This window comes from Lissotriton helveticus, chromosome 10 (genome assembly GCF_964261635.1).
Source record: "Lissotriton helveticus chromosome 10, aLisHel1.1, whole genome shotgun sequence".
Taxonomy (NCBI): domain Eukaryota; kingdom Metazoa; phylum Chordata; class Amphibia; order Caudata; family Salamandridae; genus Lissotriton; species Lissotriton helveticus.
The window spans coordinates 443,825,409-443,845,403 of record NC_136071.1 but is presented as its reverse complement, the minus strand read 5'-3'; the positions used below and the strand labels follow the sequence as shown (position 1 = coordinate 443,845,403).

The 19,995-nt window shown below is 49.3% G+C and overlaps 1 protein-coding gene across 1 annotated transcript in view; it reads left to right on the top strand.

Moving 5' to 3' along the window:
- Positions 1–19,995, top strand: part of CRAMP1 (cramped chromatin regulator 1) — a 1,037,800-nt gene that overhangs the window by 804,330 nt on the left and 213,475 nt on the right. Inside the window, exon 17 of the mRNA XM_078662937.1 lies at positions 1,678–1,761. Coding sequence (XP_078519063.1) covers positions 1,678–1,761 — 84 coding nt within the window. The remainder of the gene's footprint in view (positions 1–1,677; positions 1,762–19,995) is intronic.

The window sequence follows — 19,995 nt, the reverse complement described above, 5'->3', positions numbered from 1 at the left end:
TCTGTCAAGGTCTGGGTGTGAGGGTGCCCCCTTTATGCCCAGAAAATGCCCTCTGAGTAGAATGCGGTTAGTAGCCAATGGACTACTAGGTTCTCTCCCATCTGGTGACCACTTTCTATGAAGTGTGGCTATCCCAGGATGCACCATGCTGCCCAATCCCAAGACGGCGAGATTCCTTCCTCTGGAATTCAGAACTCACTAGGCCACCCCCCGGGGTGTGGCTACCTCAGGGCTACCCACCCATGGCGAAACCGGTTTAGCAACTAGGTTCCCTCACTGCTTCCCTTCACAACCTGTCTTCCTCAACTATGGTGCAGCCTGTAGCCCACCCTGTGGTATTGACTTTGATGTTGCCTCTACCCCATAGCTTCCATTGAACAGTAATGTTTTATTGATGATCGCTGTTTGTCTCCTCTGTCAGCATACATGCTAAATCCTTCGTAGTATATGTTAATGTCAACGACTGTTAATAAAAGGATTTATAAAAGAAAAAAACAATGGGGCAGCCCTTCCCTTGGTGTTACGCATCTGCCCTTTAAAAGTCCCTTCACCCTTAAAACCTGCCTTTTGGGGCTATCACCCAAGTGGCATCCTGCAGGAGGGAGGTGACACCTCCCTGCCCTGCAATCCATCATTGTTCCCCTTCCTGAGAGTCCTTTGTAAGTCTTTCCAGGAGGGAAGGAAGCTGACTTTTGGAGCAGGCTCCATGTGTACCTGGGAAGACTCCAAATGTTTAAAGGGAACAATGTGGCAGCTTTGCTAAAGCTGCACACTGCAACAAGTTGCATTCATTTCAACTTGGGATACAAGTCGTGCTTAATGTAATGCTTTGTTTGATACCTTGAAGTGCCCACTTTAGTTGCACTATTCACGGGTTAGCACAGCTGATGGGCTCCACGTGTAACCTGTAATTCGCTAATTAGGTGACTAAGCCTTCCCACAGTTCAAAACTATAGTTTTGCATGTTTTACTGTCAGGACATTTTAAATACCTGTCCCGCCTGTGTCTTATGTTGCACTCTGCCTTTAGCACGCAGTAGGGCTGCCAGAGGGGTGATTTACACACATGTTCAGGGGAAGTGGCACTTTGCCATTGCTTTCAATGGCAAAGTAGGGCTAGCAGTGCACGGCTGCTCTACCAGTCTTCAGTGGCAGACTTGTTTTACTTTGGGGGTCCTCCAGGGTGGCAGATTCAGTGCTGGAAGGCCCGGTGTACCCCCTAACCTACATGCCCTGGGCACCAGTATACCATTTACTAGGGCCTTACAGGTAAGTTTGTCATCTCCTATTGGGTTCAGGGAATTCGACATACACGTTAGGGTCAGGACACTGGTACTGAGGTCTGGTTAGCAGGCCTCAGTGCACTCTGAGTCGAGAAACAGGCAGAATCAGTAGAAAAACCTGGGCCTTATATATAAAAATAGGCATTACCTTACTGTAGGACTATGCTGAGCTTCAATATTACTCGTATTCCTACCTCTTATATTTAAGAGATCAGTTTAATATTTACTACAAGCATTTCATTCTGATAACTCCTAGTGAAGAACTGTACAGTTAATCAAATGTTTTCTTTGCCATCACAGCAACCCAAGAAACCACACTCAGATCAGTTTTTTCCACGTTCTGACACGGTCTCTCACACTGATATTTGCTTATCAGTATGGTCTTGTGTTTCCAGGGACAAGCCAGCAGATTACCATGCCCAGCAATCAACATGTCCACACACACTCAGCAAGAGGTGCAGATGACTGATACCTTTCAGGTAAAGTATAGCTTTCTTAGTGTGCCTGCTCTTCAAATTCTTGACAAAAGCACCTTGATTTCTTGTTTGATTGACACTGAATGAGTAATTGCCCAGAACATTCAAGCGTTGCTCTCGGTACTATTGAAAACCTTATACTGGTACATACAGTCAAAGTTCTTCAAGACGTACTTGTTCTTTTGGCCATGGGTGGTACCAGAACCTCTCTTGCACAGCAGATGTTAACAATTTGATGAGCAGGGGGCATACTTTATCCTATGCTCTGCTGTTACCAGCCAAACTAAGGATCCAGCAAGATGAGTCGTCCCCCCATCCTCCCGTGCCTGAAGACGCAGGGAATTGGATTGACACTTATGAGGATGGGAGCTAGGTTTACCAGAAAGCTGTGGATGCTAAATGTCGAAAAGGGACCACATTTAGGTCTGGGGGTGCGACCCATGCAGCAGGCGGTTCATTTCGGAAGGCATCTGGCACTTGGGGGCGAGCATAGAGTGTGGTGTTCTGAAATGGTTTCTGATTTCTGGAGAGGAGCGCATAAAGGGATCGGACACTAGTGTGGTTATCAAGTCTAACTAACTTATTGTTCTTAAAATTACACCTAATAGAAAACCTAGTTCTTAGGTTATCGTTTGATTGTGGTTTGCATATGTTTAGCATACCTTTGCCAGCCCTATGTCAGACTGTGAGGCAAATCAGTGATCATCCGAATCCACTGCCTCCACAAGGTCAGCATTACCAAAGGCTCTAGGATTTTTTTGGTTCAGATTATGACGTGGTTCAGGGCCTACAAAATGTCCCCCATGGTACTAATAATGACAAGCAGGCAGGCATCCTTCTGCTCTCCCCTTATTACACTGATGAAGTAGTTTACATGAATTAACAGAATGCCAATAATCTAGACTGTTACCCTGATATGGAGCTGGACTCTGCTCCTGATTCAATGGAAGAAAGGACATCCTTTGTAGTAGAAGTGGTAGTAGCATGCAGTGTCGGAAGTCCTAGCTTTACAACTGCTCACCAACGCCAATTTGCTGACTGAAATACTCCCACCAGGGCTGTCCTTTTCAGAGCGTCTTTTACCATTCAACAATGTTCCGATGGAAACTCCCATGGTCACTTGGGCACAAGTGACTTAGTGCCTCTGGTCAGTCAACCTGTCGCCAGGCGACACAGATCAGCCCCAGGCAACCCTGATTATCTGAAAGAAACACATTAGTGATGAATTCCTTACGTTAGAATTACCCCGAGGCATCAGACTGGATCTGGAAAGTGTTAGTCAGCAGTACCCCTGCGCGTCGGTAGGCATCGTCATGCAGCTTCGCGTAAGTCGTTGGCGCCGAGATGAAGTCGCTGGAGCTACTTAGACATGCCCACGAGCGCTGATGTCAGTTCTTTCTTTTTCTGCACCAGCAAGCGCAGATCCGGAGAGAGTGGTACAACCAGTCACTTTTTGACTGAGTTATTTTTGGGACTTTTGTCTCTGTTTTGAGTCTTTGACTCCTGGTGTATAGGGATGCCTGGTTTTAAGTCTTGCACGGCTTGAGTATCTCTACTGCCTGGGGCGAGACCACGACTCCTTGGCTGAGGGTGCGGGTGGTGCCACCCCTGTAGTTCCGGCAGAGCCTGTGCTGTTGCCGACGGCCTACCTGCCCTTCCCGGACCTGTCGGCGACTCTGGCCCGGCTACAGGGCTTCCTGTCAGCCATGGTCCGTCTTTTTGGCCCATCGGGCCCCACTGGCACGCCTTTGGGCCCCGCGGGTCCGACTGGGGGTCCTCGCTCTTCTCCGGCACCAGCCCCGACATAGTCGACTACTCCGGTCTCGGTGCCGCAAGAACTCCTTGGATCCAAGCATGGATCACAGCCGATGTCGGGTGGCCTCGTACGACCTCCACCAAAATAGACGTCTACGGCACCGCCGCCGGTGTTGGCCGACGTCGTCCCCGGTTTCCACCCGATGTGGAGACTGTGCCGGACTGGTGTCGATAGACACCTATACCGATGCCTGTACCATCCGCCTCCCTCTTTTCCGCCTGCCCGGCAGGTAGGGGAGGGGTCCGAGGACCCTCTCACAGCCCAGTGCGAGTTAGAACCGGACTGGGAAGAGGATTTGGGGATGCAGGTGACATGGATTTTCCTCCAGAACCTGGCTCATTGTCTCCTTCTACCGTGGCTACGGAGGAGGATGGCACATATTCTGTGGTGTTGCATAGAGCAGCCGAGGCACTCCACCTCGAGCTCCCTATGGTGCCGTCAGGGCTAACCTCCTGACAGAAGTACTCCGGCCAGCGTCTTCCTCTACGGAGCCGCTGCTGCCCTTTAATGACGCATTTTCAGACGTTCTTTTGGGCACCTGGTCCAGGCCAAACACAGGGGCTCTTGTGGATAGGAACATGGCCCGACGCCATCGCCCGGCCCTGGGTGACCCCATTTTCCTCTCCCAACACCCAAACCCCTGAGTGCTTGGTTGTCCAAGCCTCTGCGTCCCCAAGCGCATTCCTTTCCACACCTCCGGATAGGGAATCCAAGAAACTGGAACAGTTTGGAAAGAAATTGTTTACTTCTGCCAGTTCAGGGCTGCGGTCTGTGAACACTGCATGCCTCTTGGGCCGTTATTCCCATTCTGTGTGGGACACGGTTACGCAGGTGCTGCTTCAGTGTCCGGAGGAGGCCCGGACGGTGCTCTCCCAAGCTATTACTGAGGGGAGAGAGGCATCCAAGTTCACAATTAGTTGTGGCCTTGACAACGCCTACTCGCTGGGCAGGGCCATTTCCACTACAGTGGCGCTACGCCGTCACGTCTGGCTGAGGACAACTGGATTTTCCGGGGATGTCCAGAACACTTTGATGGACATGCTCTTTGATGGCACTCGCCTTTTTGATGACAAGGCAGACAGTGCGTTAGAGCGTTGTAAGGACTCTCGAGTTACGGCCAAGTCCTTAGGCCTTTTGGCCACACGCACTCCTTCCGCTTCTGCTTTTCGCTTTTTTCGTGGCCAAGGAAGGGGCACCCAAACACGTTTGTTTCAGAGCCACAGGCCTGCGCAGCAACAGGCTCAGCGCAGCTGCGGACGGGGACCCACCGAGGTGTGTCACGGGACCAGCGGGCGGGTCAGTCCACCACCTCCCCTGCCGCCACTGCCTCGATACCTTCCTAGTCTGGTGTTTCAGGCCCACCAAACACCAGTGGGTGGCAGGATTCGGCATCACCTCCTCCACTGCTGCACCATCACTTCCGACAGGTGTGTTCTGCAGATAGTCCGAAAGGGCTACTCCCTCCCCTTCGAGACTACCCCTCCAGCCATGCCACCTCAGTCTCACCGCATGTCGGGGGATCACTTGACACTTCTTCAGCAGGAAGTTACGGCCCTCTTGGCCAAGGGGGCCATTGAGCGTGTTCCGACGCCAGAAGTAGGTCGTGGTTGTTACTCCCACTACTTCCTGGTTCCAAAGAAAGACAAGGGCCTGCGTCCTATCTTAGACCTTCAAAATGTCAATCTCTTCCTCTGGAAGGAGAAGTTCAAGATGCTCACACTTGCTCAGGTCTTGTCTGCCCTAGACCCGCAAGACTGGTTGGTAGCGTTGAACTTGTAGGACGCTTATTTTCATATCCCCGTCCTGCCGGCCCATCGGTGTTACCTGCGGTTCACGGTAGGCCACGAGCATTTTCAGTATAACGTGCTCCCTTTTGGCCTTCCCATCGCCCCTCGGGTGTTCATGAAGTTGATGGCGGTGGTAGCAGCTCATCTGTGCAGATCAGGGGTTTCAGTCTTCCCCTATCTCGACGACTGGCTGTGGAAGGCGGGCTCGCCCCAGGCAGTTGTCTTCCACCTCCAGACTGCGGCAGACCTCCTACATTTGCTGGGGTTCTCCATCAACGTGCCGAAGTCGCACCTGATTCCCTCTCAGAAGCTCCTTTTCATCAGAGCAGTTCTGGACACTCGGGCTATGATTCCGATTTTTCGGCACTTGTCCTGGGTTTCGATCAGGATGACCTTGAGGCTGCTGGGCCTCATGGCCTGCTGCATCCTGCTGACCAATCATGGCAGATGGCATATGCGGGCTCCTCAGTGGGACCTGAAGTTCCAGTGGGCGCAGCATCAAGGGGACCTGTCCGAGTACGTCCAGATCTCGGAGGGAACTGCTCAACTGTTGCAGTGGTGGCTCACGAACCAACGTTGGGTCAGCGGCAGATCTCTCTCCCTTCCCCAACCGGAGCACAAAGTGGTGACGGATGAGTCCCTCCTAGGATGGGGCGGCCACATGGGAGAGGCGAGATCAGAGTCCTCTGCTCTCTGGCGGAGTCCAGGCTCCATATCAACCTTCTGGAGCTCCGGGCAATCCTACTTGCACTGAAAGCATTCCTTCCCTCTGTCAAAGAGAGAGCAGTGCAGGTGTTCACAGACAACACCAACGCCATGCGGTAGTGCAACAAACAAGAAGGAGTGGGGTTGTGGACCCTATGTCAGGAGGCTCTTCGTCTCTGGACATGGCTGGAACGTCAAGGCGTTTCCTTGACGGTGCAACACTTGGCAGGTTCTTTGAACGCCAAGGTGGATGAACTCAGCCGCAGGTGCATGATGGATCACGAGTGGCGTATTCACTCGGAGGTGGCGCAAGGTCTCTTTCGACAGTAGGGAGAGCCTTGGTTAGATCTGTTCGCCCCTGAAGAGAACGCACAATGTCATCACTTCTGCGCATTGGAATTTCCAAGGCGGCACTCGCTCGGCAACGCTTTTTATCACGAGTGAAGCTGCGGTCTGTTGTACACCGTTCCACCTATACCACTTCTACCCAGAGTGCTGAAGAATATCAGGCGCAACTGGGCCCAAGTCATTCTTGTGGCCCCAGATTGGGCTCAAAGAGTTTGGTATACCGAGCTACTCAGTATGAGCATGGATCCCCCGATCTGACTGCCTCTTCTGGAAGATCTTCTGTTGTAGCAGCAGGGGACGGTCCTCCTCACGAACCGGTCCAGCCTCCACCTACATGCATTGAGATTGAGCAGCGACAGTTGATTCCTTTTGACTTGCCTCCTGAAGTCTGTGATATCATTCTGACAGTCAGGCATCCCTCCACTAAATTGGCATATGCCTGCAGGTGGGACAGATTTATGGCATTGTGCCAGCAAAGGCTGTGGATCCCCTTTCTGCCCCTCTTTCCGAAGTCCTTTTGTTCCTTCTTTCTCTGGCCCAGCAGGGTTCTGCTCTGGGCACTATTAAGGGCTATCTTTCTGTGATTTCTGCCTTTCTCAGGCTCCCTGTTCAGCCCTCTTTTCAAGTCCCCCATGGTAAATAGATTTCTCAAAGGCATTACTCACCTTTTCCCACCTAGTCCGTTTGTAATGCCGTAGTGGGACTTGAATCTGGTTCTTACCTATTTGATGTGCGCTCCCTTTGAGCCGCTTCACAACTGTCCTCTTCGTTTATTGACTTTGAAGACTGATTTCCTGTTTGCCATCACCTCCGCCAGGCGCGTGATTGAGCTCCAGGCTCTTTCCTGTGAGTCTCCTTTTCTGTTGGTTCATCTGGACAAGGTTGTGCTTCGCACTCGTCCTTCCTTCTTGCCAAAGGTTGTCACTCCCTTTCGCATCGGGCAAACTATCCCCTTGCCCACCTTCTTTCCGTCTCCGCGTCCTTTCAGAGAGGAAGATAGGCTCCACCGTCTGGACCCAAAATTCGCGCTCTCATTTTACCTGAATCGCACACAACAATTCCGGGTGGATGACCAGCTCTTAGTTTGCTACCTTGGCGCCAAGAAAGGTCGGGCCGTACACAAGCATCTCCAGATGGGGCGTCTTGTGTATTAAAATCTGTTATTCTCTGGCTAAAAAGGAGCCTCCGGTGGGGCTACGCGCCCATTCCACCAGGGCGACGGCTGTCACTGCGGCATTGGGACGTGATGTCCCCTTACCAGACATCTGTCAAGCAGCTATGTGGGCCTTGTTGCACACTTTTACTAAGCATTATTGCCTGGACAGCCAAGTCCAGAGAGACGGCTTCTTTGGCCGTTCTGTTCTCCGGGACTTCAAGGTAAGGAATCTATCACTACGTTTTTCTTTCAGATGAATACGTTACTTACCTTCTGTAACGATATATCTGAAATAAACATTAGTTAGTGATAGATTCCTTACTGCCCCACCCATCCTCCCCATTCTGCGAACTTATTTCTAGGGTTAAAGTCATTCCTTTCAGGGCTCTAGTTTCAATGCTCAAAGCAAAAGGGGGGTTCCTTTCTGTGTTATTCAATTAACTATTAAAAATTTAGACACTTTGCAGGTAATCACAAACAAGTTTTGACAAGACATGTAAAAAAAATGTATAATCAAATGACTATAAATTCCTCTTTGTACTCATATTTATTAGTAGGAAAACATTTAATTAAAATTGTACAATACACAGTTGGGCACAATCTCTATTTAGTGTTTTGAACCTTCACATTTCATTACATGATAAGGTGATTGGTATTCACATACATGTGTTGCACACATTTTACAAAAAAACATCAAGGTTATTACAATATTAAACAAATATCACAATTTTTTTTTTAAAGAAATAAAAATCACATGAAGTCCTCATGTCGACGCGTTTCGGTGCTTGAACTTTAAGTTGTGTAAACACCTTCCTCAGGACTGAACTTGATATAAAAAACAAGATGTCTTCTTTTTTTTATTTTTAGGGCTCGGACTCCTCCCCACTGAAAGTGGGAGGAGTTTCGAGATCCTAATGTTAAAGAAGAGAAAAAAAAGTATCTCCTAGGGCTTTGGCGAGACAAATTCCACACATTCCTTAGCGTGTTCTGTCATCTGGCCAGTGATTCGTCTTCGTTGTGTTGTCGTTTTAATAGGCTTGAAGTGATAGGGTAAATGTAGTTTTGTTCCGCCATCTTGGGCATTTTTCGTTCGTGCTCGCGCAAAGAAGTACATTAATTATAATTAGGAGCTGTCAGGGTGCCTCCGTAAGTGAATCCAGATGGCCGGGCGCGTTCACCATTCAGCAGCGCTCAGCGAGCAGCTGCTGCTTGCCAGGCCGGGAAAGGGCTTCATCAGCCTCACTCATCCGGATCACAAACTCGGATCCTCACCATGATGGAACACACCCCTTGCTGATCTAAACTGTTCCAGTTCTGACTGGGCTTCCACACGCAACTCTTATTTCAAAGTTCAGGTAAGGTAAACCGAACTGCAACTCCAAGCTATATTTGTTTTTTTTGGTTTCGTAATTGAGGCCAAGACCGAACTTTGCAAAAAACACAGGCTGTGAACACATTGTGTGTGTTTTAATGTTGCACTTCGTTGTAAATCCTTGACATACCTTTTTTTGCACTTTGGCTGCAGCTTGTATAAAGAGACTCGCCATCCTAAGTGTGCAATTCATTCCTTTCTTAGTTCGTCTCACCTCCTCCCTTCTTTTCTACTCTCCCCCCGCCCCTCCTATTTTCTTGCCATCGCTGGTTGCACTCTCTCCTCTCCGCTACTAGTAATACCCGATGCAGAGTGGGGGTGCAGAGTGGGGGTGCAGAGTGGGAGTGCAGAGTGGCGGTGCAGAGTGGCGGTGCAGAGTGGCGGTGCAGAGTGGCGGTGCAGAGTGGCGGTGCAGAGTGGCGGTGCAGAGTGGCGGTGCAGAGTGGCGGTGCAGAGTGGCGGTGCAGAGTGGCGGTGCAGAGTGGCGGTGCAGAGTGGCGGTGCAGAGTGGCGGTGCAGAGTGGCGGTGCAGAGTGGCGGTGCAGAGTGCAGAGTGGCGGTGCAGAGTGCAAAGTGGCGGTGCAGAGTGCAAAGTGGCGGTGCAGAGTGGCGGTGCAGAGTGGCGGTGCAGAGTGGCGGTGCAGAGTGCAGAGTGGCGGTGCAGAGTGGCGGTGCAGAGTGCAGAGTGGCGGTGCAGAGTGGCGGTGCAGAGTGGCGGTGCAGAGTGCAGAGTGGCGGTGCAGAGTGGCGGTGCAGAGTGCAGAGTGGCGGTGCAGAGTGGCGGTGCAGAGTGCAGAGTGGCGGTGCAGAGTGGCGGTGCAGAGTGGCGGTGCAGAGTGGCGGTGCAGAGTGGCGGTGCAGAGTGGCGGTGCAGAGTGGCGGTGCAGAGTGGAGAGTGGCGGTGCAGAGTGGAGAGTGGCGGTGCAGAGTGGCGGTGCAGAGTGGCGGTGCAGAGTGGGGGTGCAGAGTGGGGGTGCAGAGTGGGGGTGCAGAGTGGGGGTGCAGAGTGGGGGTGCAGAGTGGGGGTGCAGAGTGGCGGTGCAGAGTGGCGGTGCAGAGTGCAGAGTGGCGGTGCAGAGTGGCGGTGCAGAGTGGCGGTGCAGAGTGGCGGTGCAGAGTGCAGAGTGGCGGTGCAGAGTGGCGATGCAGAGTGGCGGTGCAAAGTGGCGGTGCAGAGTGGCGGTGCAGAGTGGCGGTGCAAAGTGGCGGTGCAGAGTGGCGGTGCAAAGTGGCGGTGCAGAGTGGCGGTGCAGAGTGGCGGTGCAGAGTGGCGGTGCAGAGTGGGGGCGCAGAGTGGGGGCGCAGAGTGGGGGCGCAGAGTGGCGGCGCAGAGTGGCGGCGCAGCGTGGCGGCGCAGAGTGGCGGCGCAGCGTGGCGGCGCAGAGTGCAGAGTGGCGGCGCAGCGTGGCGGCGCAGAGTGCAGAGTGGCGGTGCAGAGTGGCGGTGCAGAGTGGCGGTGCAGAGTGGCGGTGCAGAGTGGCGGTGCAGAGTGCAGAGTGGCGGTGCAGAGTGGCGGTGCAGAGTGGCGGTGCAGAGTGGCGGTGCAAAGTGGCGGTGCAGAGTGGCGGTGCAGAGTGGCGGTGCAGAGTGGCGGTGCAGAGTGGCGGTGCAGAGTGGCGGTGCAGAGTGGGGGCGCAGAGTGGGGGCGCAGAGTGGGGGCGCAGAGTGGCGGCGCAGAGTGGCGGCGCAGCGTGGCGGCGCAGAGTGCAGAGTGGCGGCGCAGCGTGGCGGCGCAGAGTGCAGAGTGGCGGCGCAGCGTGGCGGCGCAGAGTGCAGAGTGGCGGCGCAGCGTGGCGGCGCAGAGTGCAGAGTGGCGGCGCAGCGTGGCGGCGCAGAGTGCAGAGTGGCGGCGCAGCGTGGCGGCGCAGAGTGCAGAGTGGCGGCGCAGCGTGGCGGCGCAGAGTGGCGGCGCAGAGTGGCGGTGCAGAGTGGCGGTGCAGAGTGCAGAGTGGGGGTGCAGAGTGGGGGTGCAGAGTGGGGGTGCAGAGTGGGGGTGCAGAGTGGGGGTGCAGAGTGGGGGTGCAGAGTGGGGGTGCAGAGTGGGGGTGCAGAGTGGGGGTGCAGAGTGGGGGTGCAGAGTGGCGAGTGGGGGTGCAGAGTGGGGGTGCAGAGTGGGGGTGCAGAGTGACAGTGAGTGCAGAGTGACAGTGAGTGCAGAGTGACAGTGAGTGCAGAGTGACAGTGAGTGCAGAGTGACAGTGAGTGCAGAGTGACAGTGAGTGCAGAGTGACAGTGAGTGCAGAGTGACAGTGAGTGCAGAGTGACAGTGAGTGCAGAGTGACAGTGAGTGCAGAGTGACAGTGAGTGCAGAGTGACAGTGAGTGCAGAGTGACAGTGAGTGCAGAGTGACAGTGAGTGCAGAGTGACAGTGAGTGCAGAGTGACAGTGAGTGCAGAGTGACAGTGAGTGCAGAGTGACAGTGAGTGCAGAGTGACAGTGAGTGCAGAGTGACAGTGAGTGCAGAGTGACAGTGAGTGCAGAGTGACAGTGAGTGCAGAGTGACAGTGAGTGCAGAGTGACAGTGAGTGCAGAGTGACAGTGAGTGCAGAGTGACAGTGAGTGCAGAGTGACAGTGAGTGCAGAGTGACAGTGAGTGCAGAGTGACAGTGAGTGCAGAGTGACAGTGAGTGCAGAGTGACAGTGAGTGCAGAGTGACAGTGAGTGCAGAGTGACAGTGAGTGCAGAGTGACAGTGAGTGCAGAGTGACAGTGAGTGCAGAGTGACAGTGAGTGCAGAGTGACAGTGAGTGCAGAGTGACAGTGAGTGCAGAGTGACAGTGAGTGCAGAGTGACAGTGAGTGCAGAGTGACTGCAGAGACAGTGTGTCAGGGTGCACATTGTGTGAGTGTGCAGAATGAGTGTGCAGGGTAAACAGTGTGTGACTATGCAGGGTGACATTGGGAGTGTGCAGGTGAGCAGTGTGTGAATGTTACGGGGCAGTGTGTGAGTGTGCAGAAAACACCACACACACATACACCACAGACACATAACGCACACACAAACCACACACCTCAGTCTCTCAACACCACACACTTGTCACCACTCAACACAACACACTCACCACCACACTCACTCCCCAGGCTCACCCCCACAGACTCACCAGCACACACTCGCCAGCACACAGAAAACAACACACACAACAACACACCCCCAGCCGTCAATGAATGCTTTCACCATGCACAAACACCAACAACCATCATCCATCTGTGCACGCTTTTACCAAGCACACAACCACCAGCCGTCAGTGCACCCTTCCACCAGGCACACACACCTCCAGCCGGCAGTGCACTTTTCCACCAAGCAATCGCAGTATGGTACACTTTACTTTTAAACATATTCATATAAAGCACAGCATGCCACCATTGGTAAAATTACAATTCAACCAACATACTTCCACTACACACCACATGCACACACTCCATAACACATGGCAAAAAGACATTGGCATTTACAATGCCATTAGCTCAAACTCAAATAAATCCGAGCCCGATTGCATTTCTAATGCTTGTTTATTAAGTCATGTATTTGCCGTTCTCTCCCGGACTTTTTGTTTAACTTTCAAAGTCCTCCTTATGGGTCTATTTCTTATAACTCTACTTCACCATTGGAGATGTAATCATATATTTACAACCTTCACGCTCAATTCAGTATTCGTAATTTTCTAGCGTGGGTATCCTGTGCACCATTGGGAGTCCTTATGTTGCCATTATACGTTACAGGCGTGATTCCAAATAAGGCTTCAACTTGTCAGGCTCCCTCTTTATATTCAATCTTGAAAGCGTAGGGATGTGGGGGTATTACTTTCTTCCCTCTGCTCCTGTCTTGCCCTGTTCGATAGTGCAGCTAAATGGACCTTGGTGCTTGTAGATTCGGCGATATGGAGTCCTCTCGTCCAGCGGCGTGATGGACGAGAGGACTCCATATCGCCGCTTTGAAAGTTAAACAAAAGGTCCGGGAGAGAACGGCAAATACATGACTTAATAAAAAATAAAAAAGAACACATCTTGTTTTTAATATCAAGTTCAGTCCTGAGGAAGGTGTTTACACAACTTAAAGTTCAAGCACCAAAACGCGTCGACATAAGGACTTCATGTGATTTTTATTTCTTTTAAAAAAAGTGTGATATTTGTTTAATATTGTAATAACCATGATGTTTTTTTGTAAAATTTGTGCAACACTTGTATGTGAATACCAATCACCTTATCATGTAATGAAATGTGCAGGTTCAAAACACTAAATAGAGATTGTGCCCAACTGTGTATTGTACAATTTTCAATTAAATGTTTTCCTACTAATAAATATGAGTACAAAGAGGAATTTATAGAGTCATTTGATTATAAAAACTTTTTACATGTCTTGTCAAAAGTGGTTTGTGATTATCTGCTGTGTCTACATTTTTAATAGTTAATTGAATAACACAGAAAGGAACCCCCCTTTTGCTTTGTTTATTATAACCCAGTCCTTTCTGGTTTTCTGGGAAACTCTTCTTTTGAAGGTCTAGTTTCAATGCACCAGTGGTCAGTATCTTTCATGGCTCTGCGTTTCCTGGCGCGGAAAGTCATGTACAGAACCGACGTCCGCGCACAAGGGCGGCGTCTAAGTAGCTGCCCCGAAGTTATCTCGCCGACTACGATGCCAACAATGGACTCCGAACCGCATGACGCCACCTGCTGACGAAAATATTCTGGATCCAATCTGACGCCTGGGGGTAATTCTAAGGTAATGAATCTATCTCTTACTAATGTTTCTTACAGATATATCGTTACCGAAGGTAAGTAACTTGTTCTTTAAGTCTCATACTAGTCTAACCTTGTCCCATGTGACCCTCATTTGCCAAGTCCGATAACTTTCATCTCAAATCTAACGGAGGGATAAATCTATCCCCCCTATTAATGACATTCAAACCACACACCAACAATTCATCCAAGATTTTAAAGTACAGGCTCACCGACGGAGATAACGTACTCTCTTGCTGCTTCACGTTGAATCAAAATGCAGACCTATTTTAGAACTTCATCCAACTCCTTTTCCTTCTCGCATTGAGTCATAGTGAAAGCCCCTAAGCCACTGATTATTGCATCTTGCACATAGGCAACCACACTTTATGACTGAAATCTGCCTGCACATTTCTCAAACGCTGCACAAATTCCACTGTGTAAGAATACTCCTGCAGACGAGCTGGTAACCTGGCTAACATAGCTGATCCCTTACCTGCTCAACCAGATGACTAGATCTTAATTAGAGGTTCATGATCAGTACGCATGATGAAAGACAATCTCCGAAAATACTCAGCACCCCAAGCAGCAGCTAGGGCGCCTTGCTCTATAACTGAGTAGTTCCTTTCTGCCTGAGTGAGGTTGCATGAGACAAATGCACCAGTGGTTTCCTTTCTCCATGCAACTGAGACACTACTACCGTCAATCCTATAGCACTAGCATCCACGGTGAGTATACATTTTAATTTATTGTCAGACGAAGCCAAAATCCCTGCATTGCAAATTGCAGTTTTGATGTTGTCAAAACACAACTGTTCCTTTTCCCAATCAAACTTCTCCCCTTTGTGCAGCAGTCTTCTCAAATTCTCTGTCTTTTCAGCAAAATTATCTATAAATTTAGCATAGTGCTCCGAGTCCTAAAAACGACCGCTTTTGATTTTTCCCGGTGGGTGCAGGTGCCCTTCTTATTGCATCCAACAGAGATCGCTTGGGTTTGACCCTGCTGTTGGATATGCTGTACCATGAGTATTCTATCTGTTCCGTCAAAAAAAGTGATTTTTTTCTTTATTCAGAGTTAAACCAAACTTCCTCAACACATTCCTTAAAGTGATGTTATATGTGTCCCCATTTCTAAATGTAGTCTAGAAAATAGACTACCTTTTCCACACCCTTAAAAACCTTAGTCATCATACGTTGTAAGACACTTGCGGCTGATGCTAAGCCGAACAGCATGCAAGTGAATTGAAATGTACCCTCCGTTGCAATAAAAGCTCTAAGGGTTTGGGAGTCATCAAGCAATCTGATCTGATGCTAAGCACCCTTCAGATCCATTTTTAAGAAGTACTTACTATCCTTTACCATGGATAATAATTTGTTGATATTTGGGAGGGGAAGGTATCTATCACAATTCCCTGCTTGAGTGATCTGCGATCCACACAAACGGCCATTGGATTTTTGGGGTGATGACAACTTGAGAAACCCATGGTGAACTTCCACTGGTTCTTTAATTCCCTCCTTAAGCATGTCATGCAACAATGCTTTTACACCATCCCTCACTGGAAGTGGCACTCTCCTGAGTTTATGCTGCACAGGTTAAGCGTTATCCTTAAGTAAGATTTTATGCATGTATCCCTTCAAACATCCGAGGAACTTTAAATGTAAATGTTTTTGTACTTGTTTAGCGCACAGCTACCCAACAAGGGTCTCCCGGCGCTTGTACGCATACCGCTGAGGAACCCTTCCTGGCTTTCCTTGTGAAGTGTCCACTCCTGGACACCCCCATGGTGAAACCAGGCATCCCCAGCGCTGTTGGGGGCCGTTGTGGAGATTAAGCAAGCTATTGCCCTGAGTTGCAGCGTGGGGCCCATGATTAGAATAGGCGCTGAGGCGAGAATATCAGGTCAGAGGAATTTATGAGCCCGAGACCCGCCGAGGCAGGAATCGAACCCTGGTCCCGGGCCTGAGCTCTGCATCAAGGTCTGCCGCTCTAACCATTTGAGCCACACTTCTCCACTTCTCCGCCCCATCCAGCACATCACTCAGCTGTGTATCCTCGACAACCATTTTCTGATGAGCTGCTCTGGGATTAATTACTATGTTGGGATTGACCTGATGCATCCACCCTCCACTGAAACATACACTTTACCACTTGTGCATCGTGTTCCATATTGTATGCTACCTTATTTGTATCCTATAATATCAATGGGTTCACCCTGATACTCTCCTGGATTGATGTCTCTGGGAAGCAATTCTACATTATTCCACTCCGCACTGAACAATTTCTCTAGTATTATTGTATACATTGATCCTGAATCAATCAACAGTTCTACCTCGCTTTCACCCACAGAAAACATAGCCACAGGTCTTGACATTCTCCTCTTATCACCTGAGCAATGCACACGTTCTCTTTTGCCGTACAGTCATCATTCACTTCTTCTACAATGCCTACCCTTGATTTATTTTCCTTGCCCCCTGTATTTACACGTGCGGGCATAATGACCTTTGTGCCTCCATCTCCTGCGTTTCTTACTGATAGCAAAACACTGTTTTGAATCCGAGGAATGATATGTACTGCCACACCGTGTGCATTTTGCTTTTAACAAAAGGACATTGTTACCTCATTCCTTTTTTTTTTTTTTTTTACAGCATCAACATCCCCTTCTCCATTTTGGTGGTCATCTCTCACAATAGAAACCTCACCCTTTTTTTCATTAATCTCTTTCATACTCCTTTGTGACTCCTCAGTAACTTTAGCCATTTCTTTCACATTTTTAAGTGACGGATCCTTGAGGCCCACAGCCTCACCTGAAATATTTTGTCTTTACATTGAACAATAAGTTGGTCACGGATTAACTCAACATTCATAGCTCCAAAGTGACATATGATAAAAAGTTCTTAGAGCCTCTCCACAAATTCATCAATTGACTCATGTTTTGCCTGAGGCTGTGTATAAAACTTATCCCGTACCATGACTAAATAGTTATTTTGTAAACTTAGTTTCCAGACGTTTAATTGCCTCTTCATATACATCAGCAGTGGGCTGGCCTTTGGGACCCAAGGCTGCAGACAAATATTTAAACACTTTGTCCTTCATTACCCAATGCACTCAATAATAACGCCTTCTTTCTTGGTGGTGAAAACGTTTGACTATGCAATGTGATATGATTTACAAACATTTCCACCCTGTCCTCCCACAGTATTACTGGAGGCCCCGGTTGAGATTAAAAAAAAATGGTTGAGTGATAAAATTACTATGGGCAGCCATATTTCTTTTCATTACACCTAAGAGCTGGGATGAAAGTTAAACCAGTATCAAAATAAACAATGCTATGGTAACCGAATGAATGAACTAATAAAGAACCTTAGGTGTTCAAATACCCCCTGCACCAGCTTCTACAAAATCACCTGTGGCTGAACTTCCAATAATGTGAGGCTAAATGAACAGATGGGCTAATGAAGTACCTTAGGTGTGCAGGTCACTGTACATACCTGCACAAGTCTTCTAAAATGAGGCAGATGAACATGATCAGTGTGTAATTTGTAAGGTGCACCAATCACTGTCGACAGCGCTGCTCAGACGCAATGTCTACCACAGCTGAAAGGATGTCAACACTAAATTGCATCATGCAATGTGACGCTGCGGTTCAGTCCTCCTCCCAGAATGCACTGCAAACTTCCTGGGTGACGTGACGCTGCATTTCAGTGATTCTCCTCCCAGAGTACACCGCAACCTTCCTGCGCTCCGCTCTATGCTGCTGGCAACACTTGGAATCTGGAAAGGCACAATCTTCTACCTCTTCTGCCACAAGAAAGCACTTGAGCAGGGGTCCCAACGGAGAGTAGAAGCACTTTACAACAAATACACAAGTACTCTCTTACTTCATGTCAATAACATAGACTTATTATATATACTTGTCAGAAAGCCGCATTTCCATGAAATCTCGCAGTTGAAGTGGTCGACCAGCAGGACCACGCTGGTTGTGTCTTCCTCCCCTAGCCATAAGTACAAGTCATACCCAAAATGATGCAATGGGAAGATACACCGATACTCCAATAGATGTACCTCACAGGTAAAGCTGTATAGGACACACATCTTTGTGTCAGTCCTCCCCAAGATGCCAGCACAACTCACCCTCTCTGAATTCCCTTCACCTTACTATCTCTTATAGAACTACAATGTGGAACATATGTAAATACACTGACATCATAACAAAGACCATTCTTTAATCTTAATTCAATAAGTCAACCGCACGCTGGCCAAGGGTGCCATTGAACGAGTACTGGATTCAGAGAGAGACATGGGGGGAATACCCTCTCCATTTCTTCGAACTTGGAGACAACAGCCTCAGGCCTATACTGGGCCTCTGTTCATTGACCACATTTCTGAGAAATGACAAGTTCTAAATGCTCAGTCTAGTGCAGATCACCTCTCTACTCTGGATCCTAGAGACTGGATGGTGTCCTTGGACTTGCAAGATGCCCATTTTCATATTCCCATCTGGCAGTCCCACATTCACTACCTGCGGTTCACGATGAACTCTTAATGCAAGCAATTTGCTGTGCTGCCCTTCAGTCTTTCCTGCACCCTTTGATTGTTCACACAAGTGATGGCAATGAAGGCTGTCCATTTTGGGATGTCTGGGATGCATGTATTCCCAGTCCTGGATAACTGAATATGCTTAATGTCGGTTCACTGTAGTTAGTGGCAGACAACCTTAGGACAATGGCCACACTCTTGAACTCCTTGGGGTTTTCCTCATGTGAGCCTCTGGGCGTTATGCAGAAACTTCCTTTCATAGTTGTTATTTTGGATACAGTGGAATTCAAGGCCTTTCCACCCCCACAATGAGTCTTAGTCATTCAGGATATGATGCTCCTTTTTCCTGCCCAGTACTGGGGCCCTGTGAGGGTGGTTCTGAGACTTCTTAGGCTCCTAGGCTCATGCTTCCTCCTTGTCAGATTGCGTGTGCAGGCCAGGCCCTTCAGTGTAACTTCAGCAGGCCGAGTTCTAATAAAGTTACTCCAATTCATCCAGGTTTCTCAGGAGCCTGTTCAGGATCTTCTGAGAAAAACACCAACCAGACCTTTGGCAGCTCACTCTCCTTCCCCAATCCAGACTTACCTCCGCTACAGATGCGCCACTGCTGGGGACTCTAATCTGGTTTCCAGGTGAGTGCCTGCTTCATATCCACATTTTAGAGTTTAGTGCATTCCAGCTGGCACTGAAAGCCTTTCTGCAGACTAACTGGTCTGGTGCAGGTCCTCATAGACAGCATGACCTCTGTATGGTACTGCAAAATGTCAAGAAGCCTTGCACATTTGGAGATGGCTGGACCAGTAGCAGAGCTTTTTTGTGGCCAACTACTTGGCAAGGTCCCTGAACACAGCAGCAGACAAGATGAGCAGGTGTCAGCTTGTGCACCACAAAAGACATATCCATCCATAGATGGCACTAGGTATCATTGAAAAGTAGTCTGCGTGGCTAGATCTGTTCGCCACTGTTGAGGACACAGTATCAAATCTTTTGCGTGCACAAATTTCCTTCAGGATAGTCACTGCAAGATTAATTCCATCTGCAGTGGGATACAGATCTCTTTTATGCATTACAGCCATTATCTCTCCTGCCTCGAGTTCTGAAATTAAGACAGACAAGACCCATGCCATTTTGATAGCCTCGGTGTGGGTGTGTAACCCAAATCTCTTGAGCCTGAATATTTGTCCTCCAATCGGGCTACCTTTTCAAGAGAACCTCCAGACGGCCAAGCTATTTTGCCTGAAGCTTTCCAACAACATCCCAAGCAATGGGAGGCCTGGGCTCAGTACCCCATGGTGCTGTCCTTGAACTAAGTGGCTCACCAATACAGAATGTAACATTGAAATTCGAAACTATAGCTCTAAATTGACTGAGAGGGGGAGGAAGGTGGTGCATGGTTTGTTAAAATAAAAAATCTGGCATTCTAGGTTATGAAACTGCTGAGGACAATGGAAAGAGGGCACGAGGAGACGGGCATCTTAGAACGCTGGGTTGTTTACTTTTTTTATGTAATATATTGAGACCCAATAAACTATGTTATAAAAAAAAAAAGAACCTCCCTGTCTCCGCAACAGCGGATGGTCATACACCCAAATCTCTGCATGCAACTTTAAAAAGGCCGCTAATTAAACTTGCCAGGGCTAGATACGAAAGGTCCATCCAGCTGGGGAAGAAGAACTGGGAACAAGAAAGGTGGGAAATTCTCAGGATAGCCCTGGATGATAAAGATTTGAAAACCTTTTGGGCAATAGTGAGCACGGGTGACAGGGAAGGGAGATCGGCTATTGAGCCCAATGTAGCCGCTGA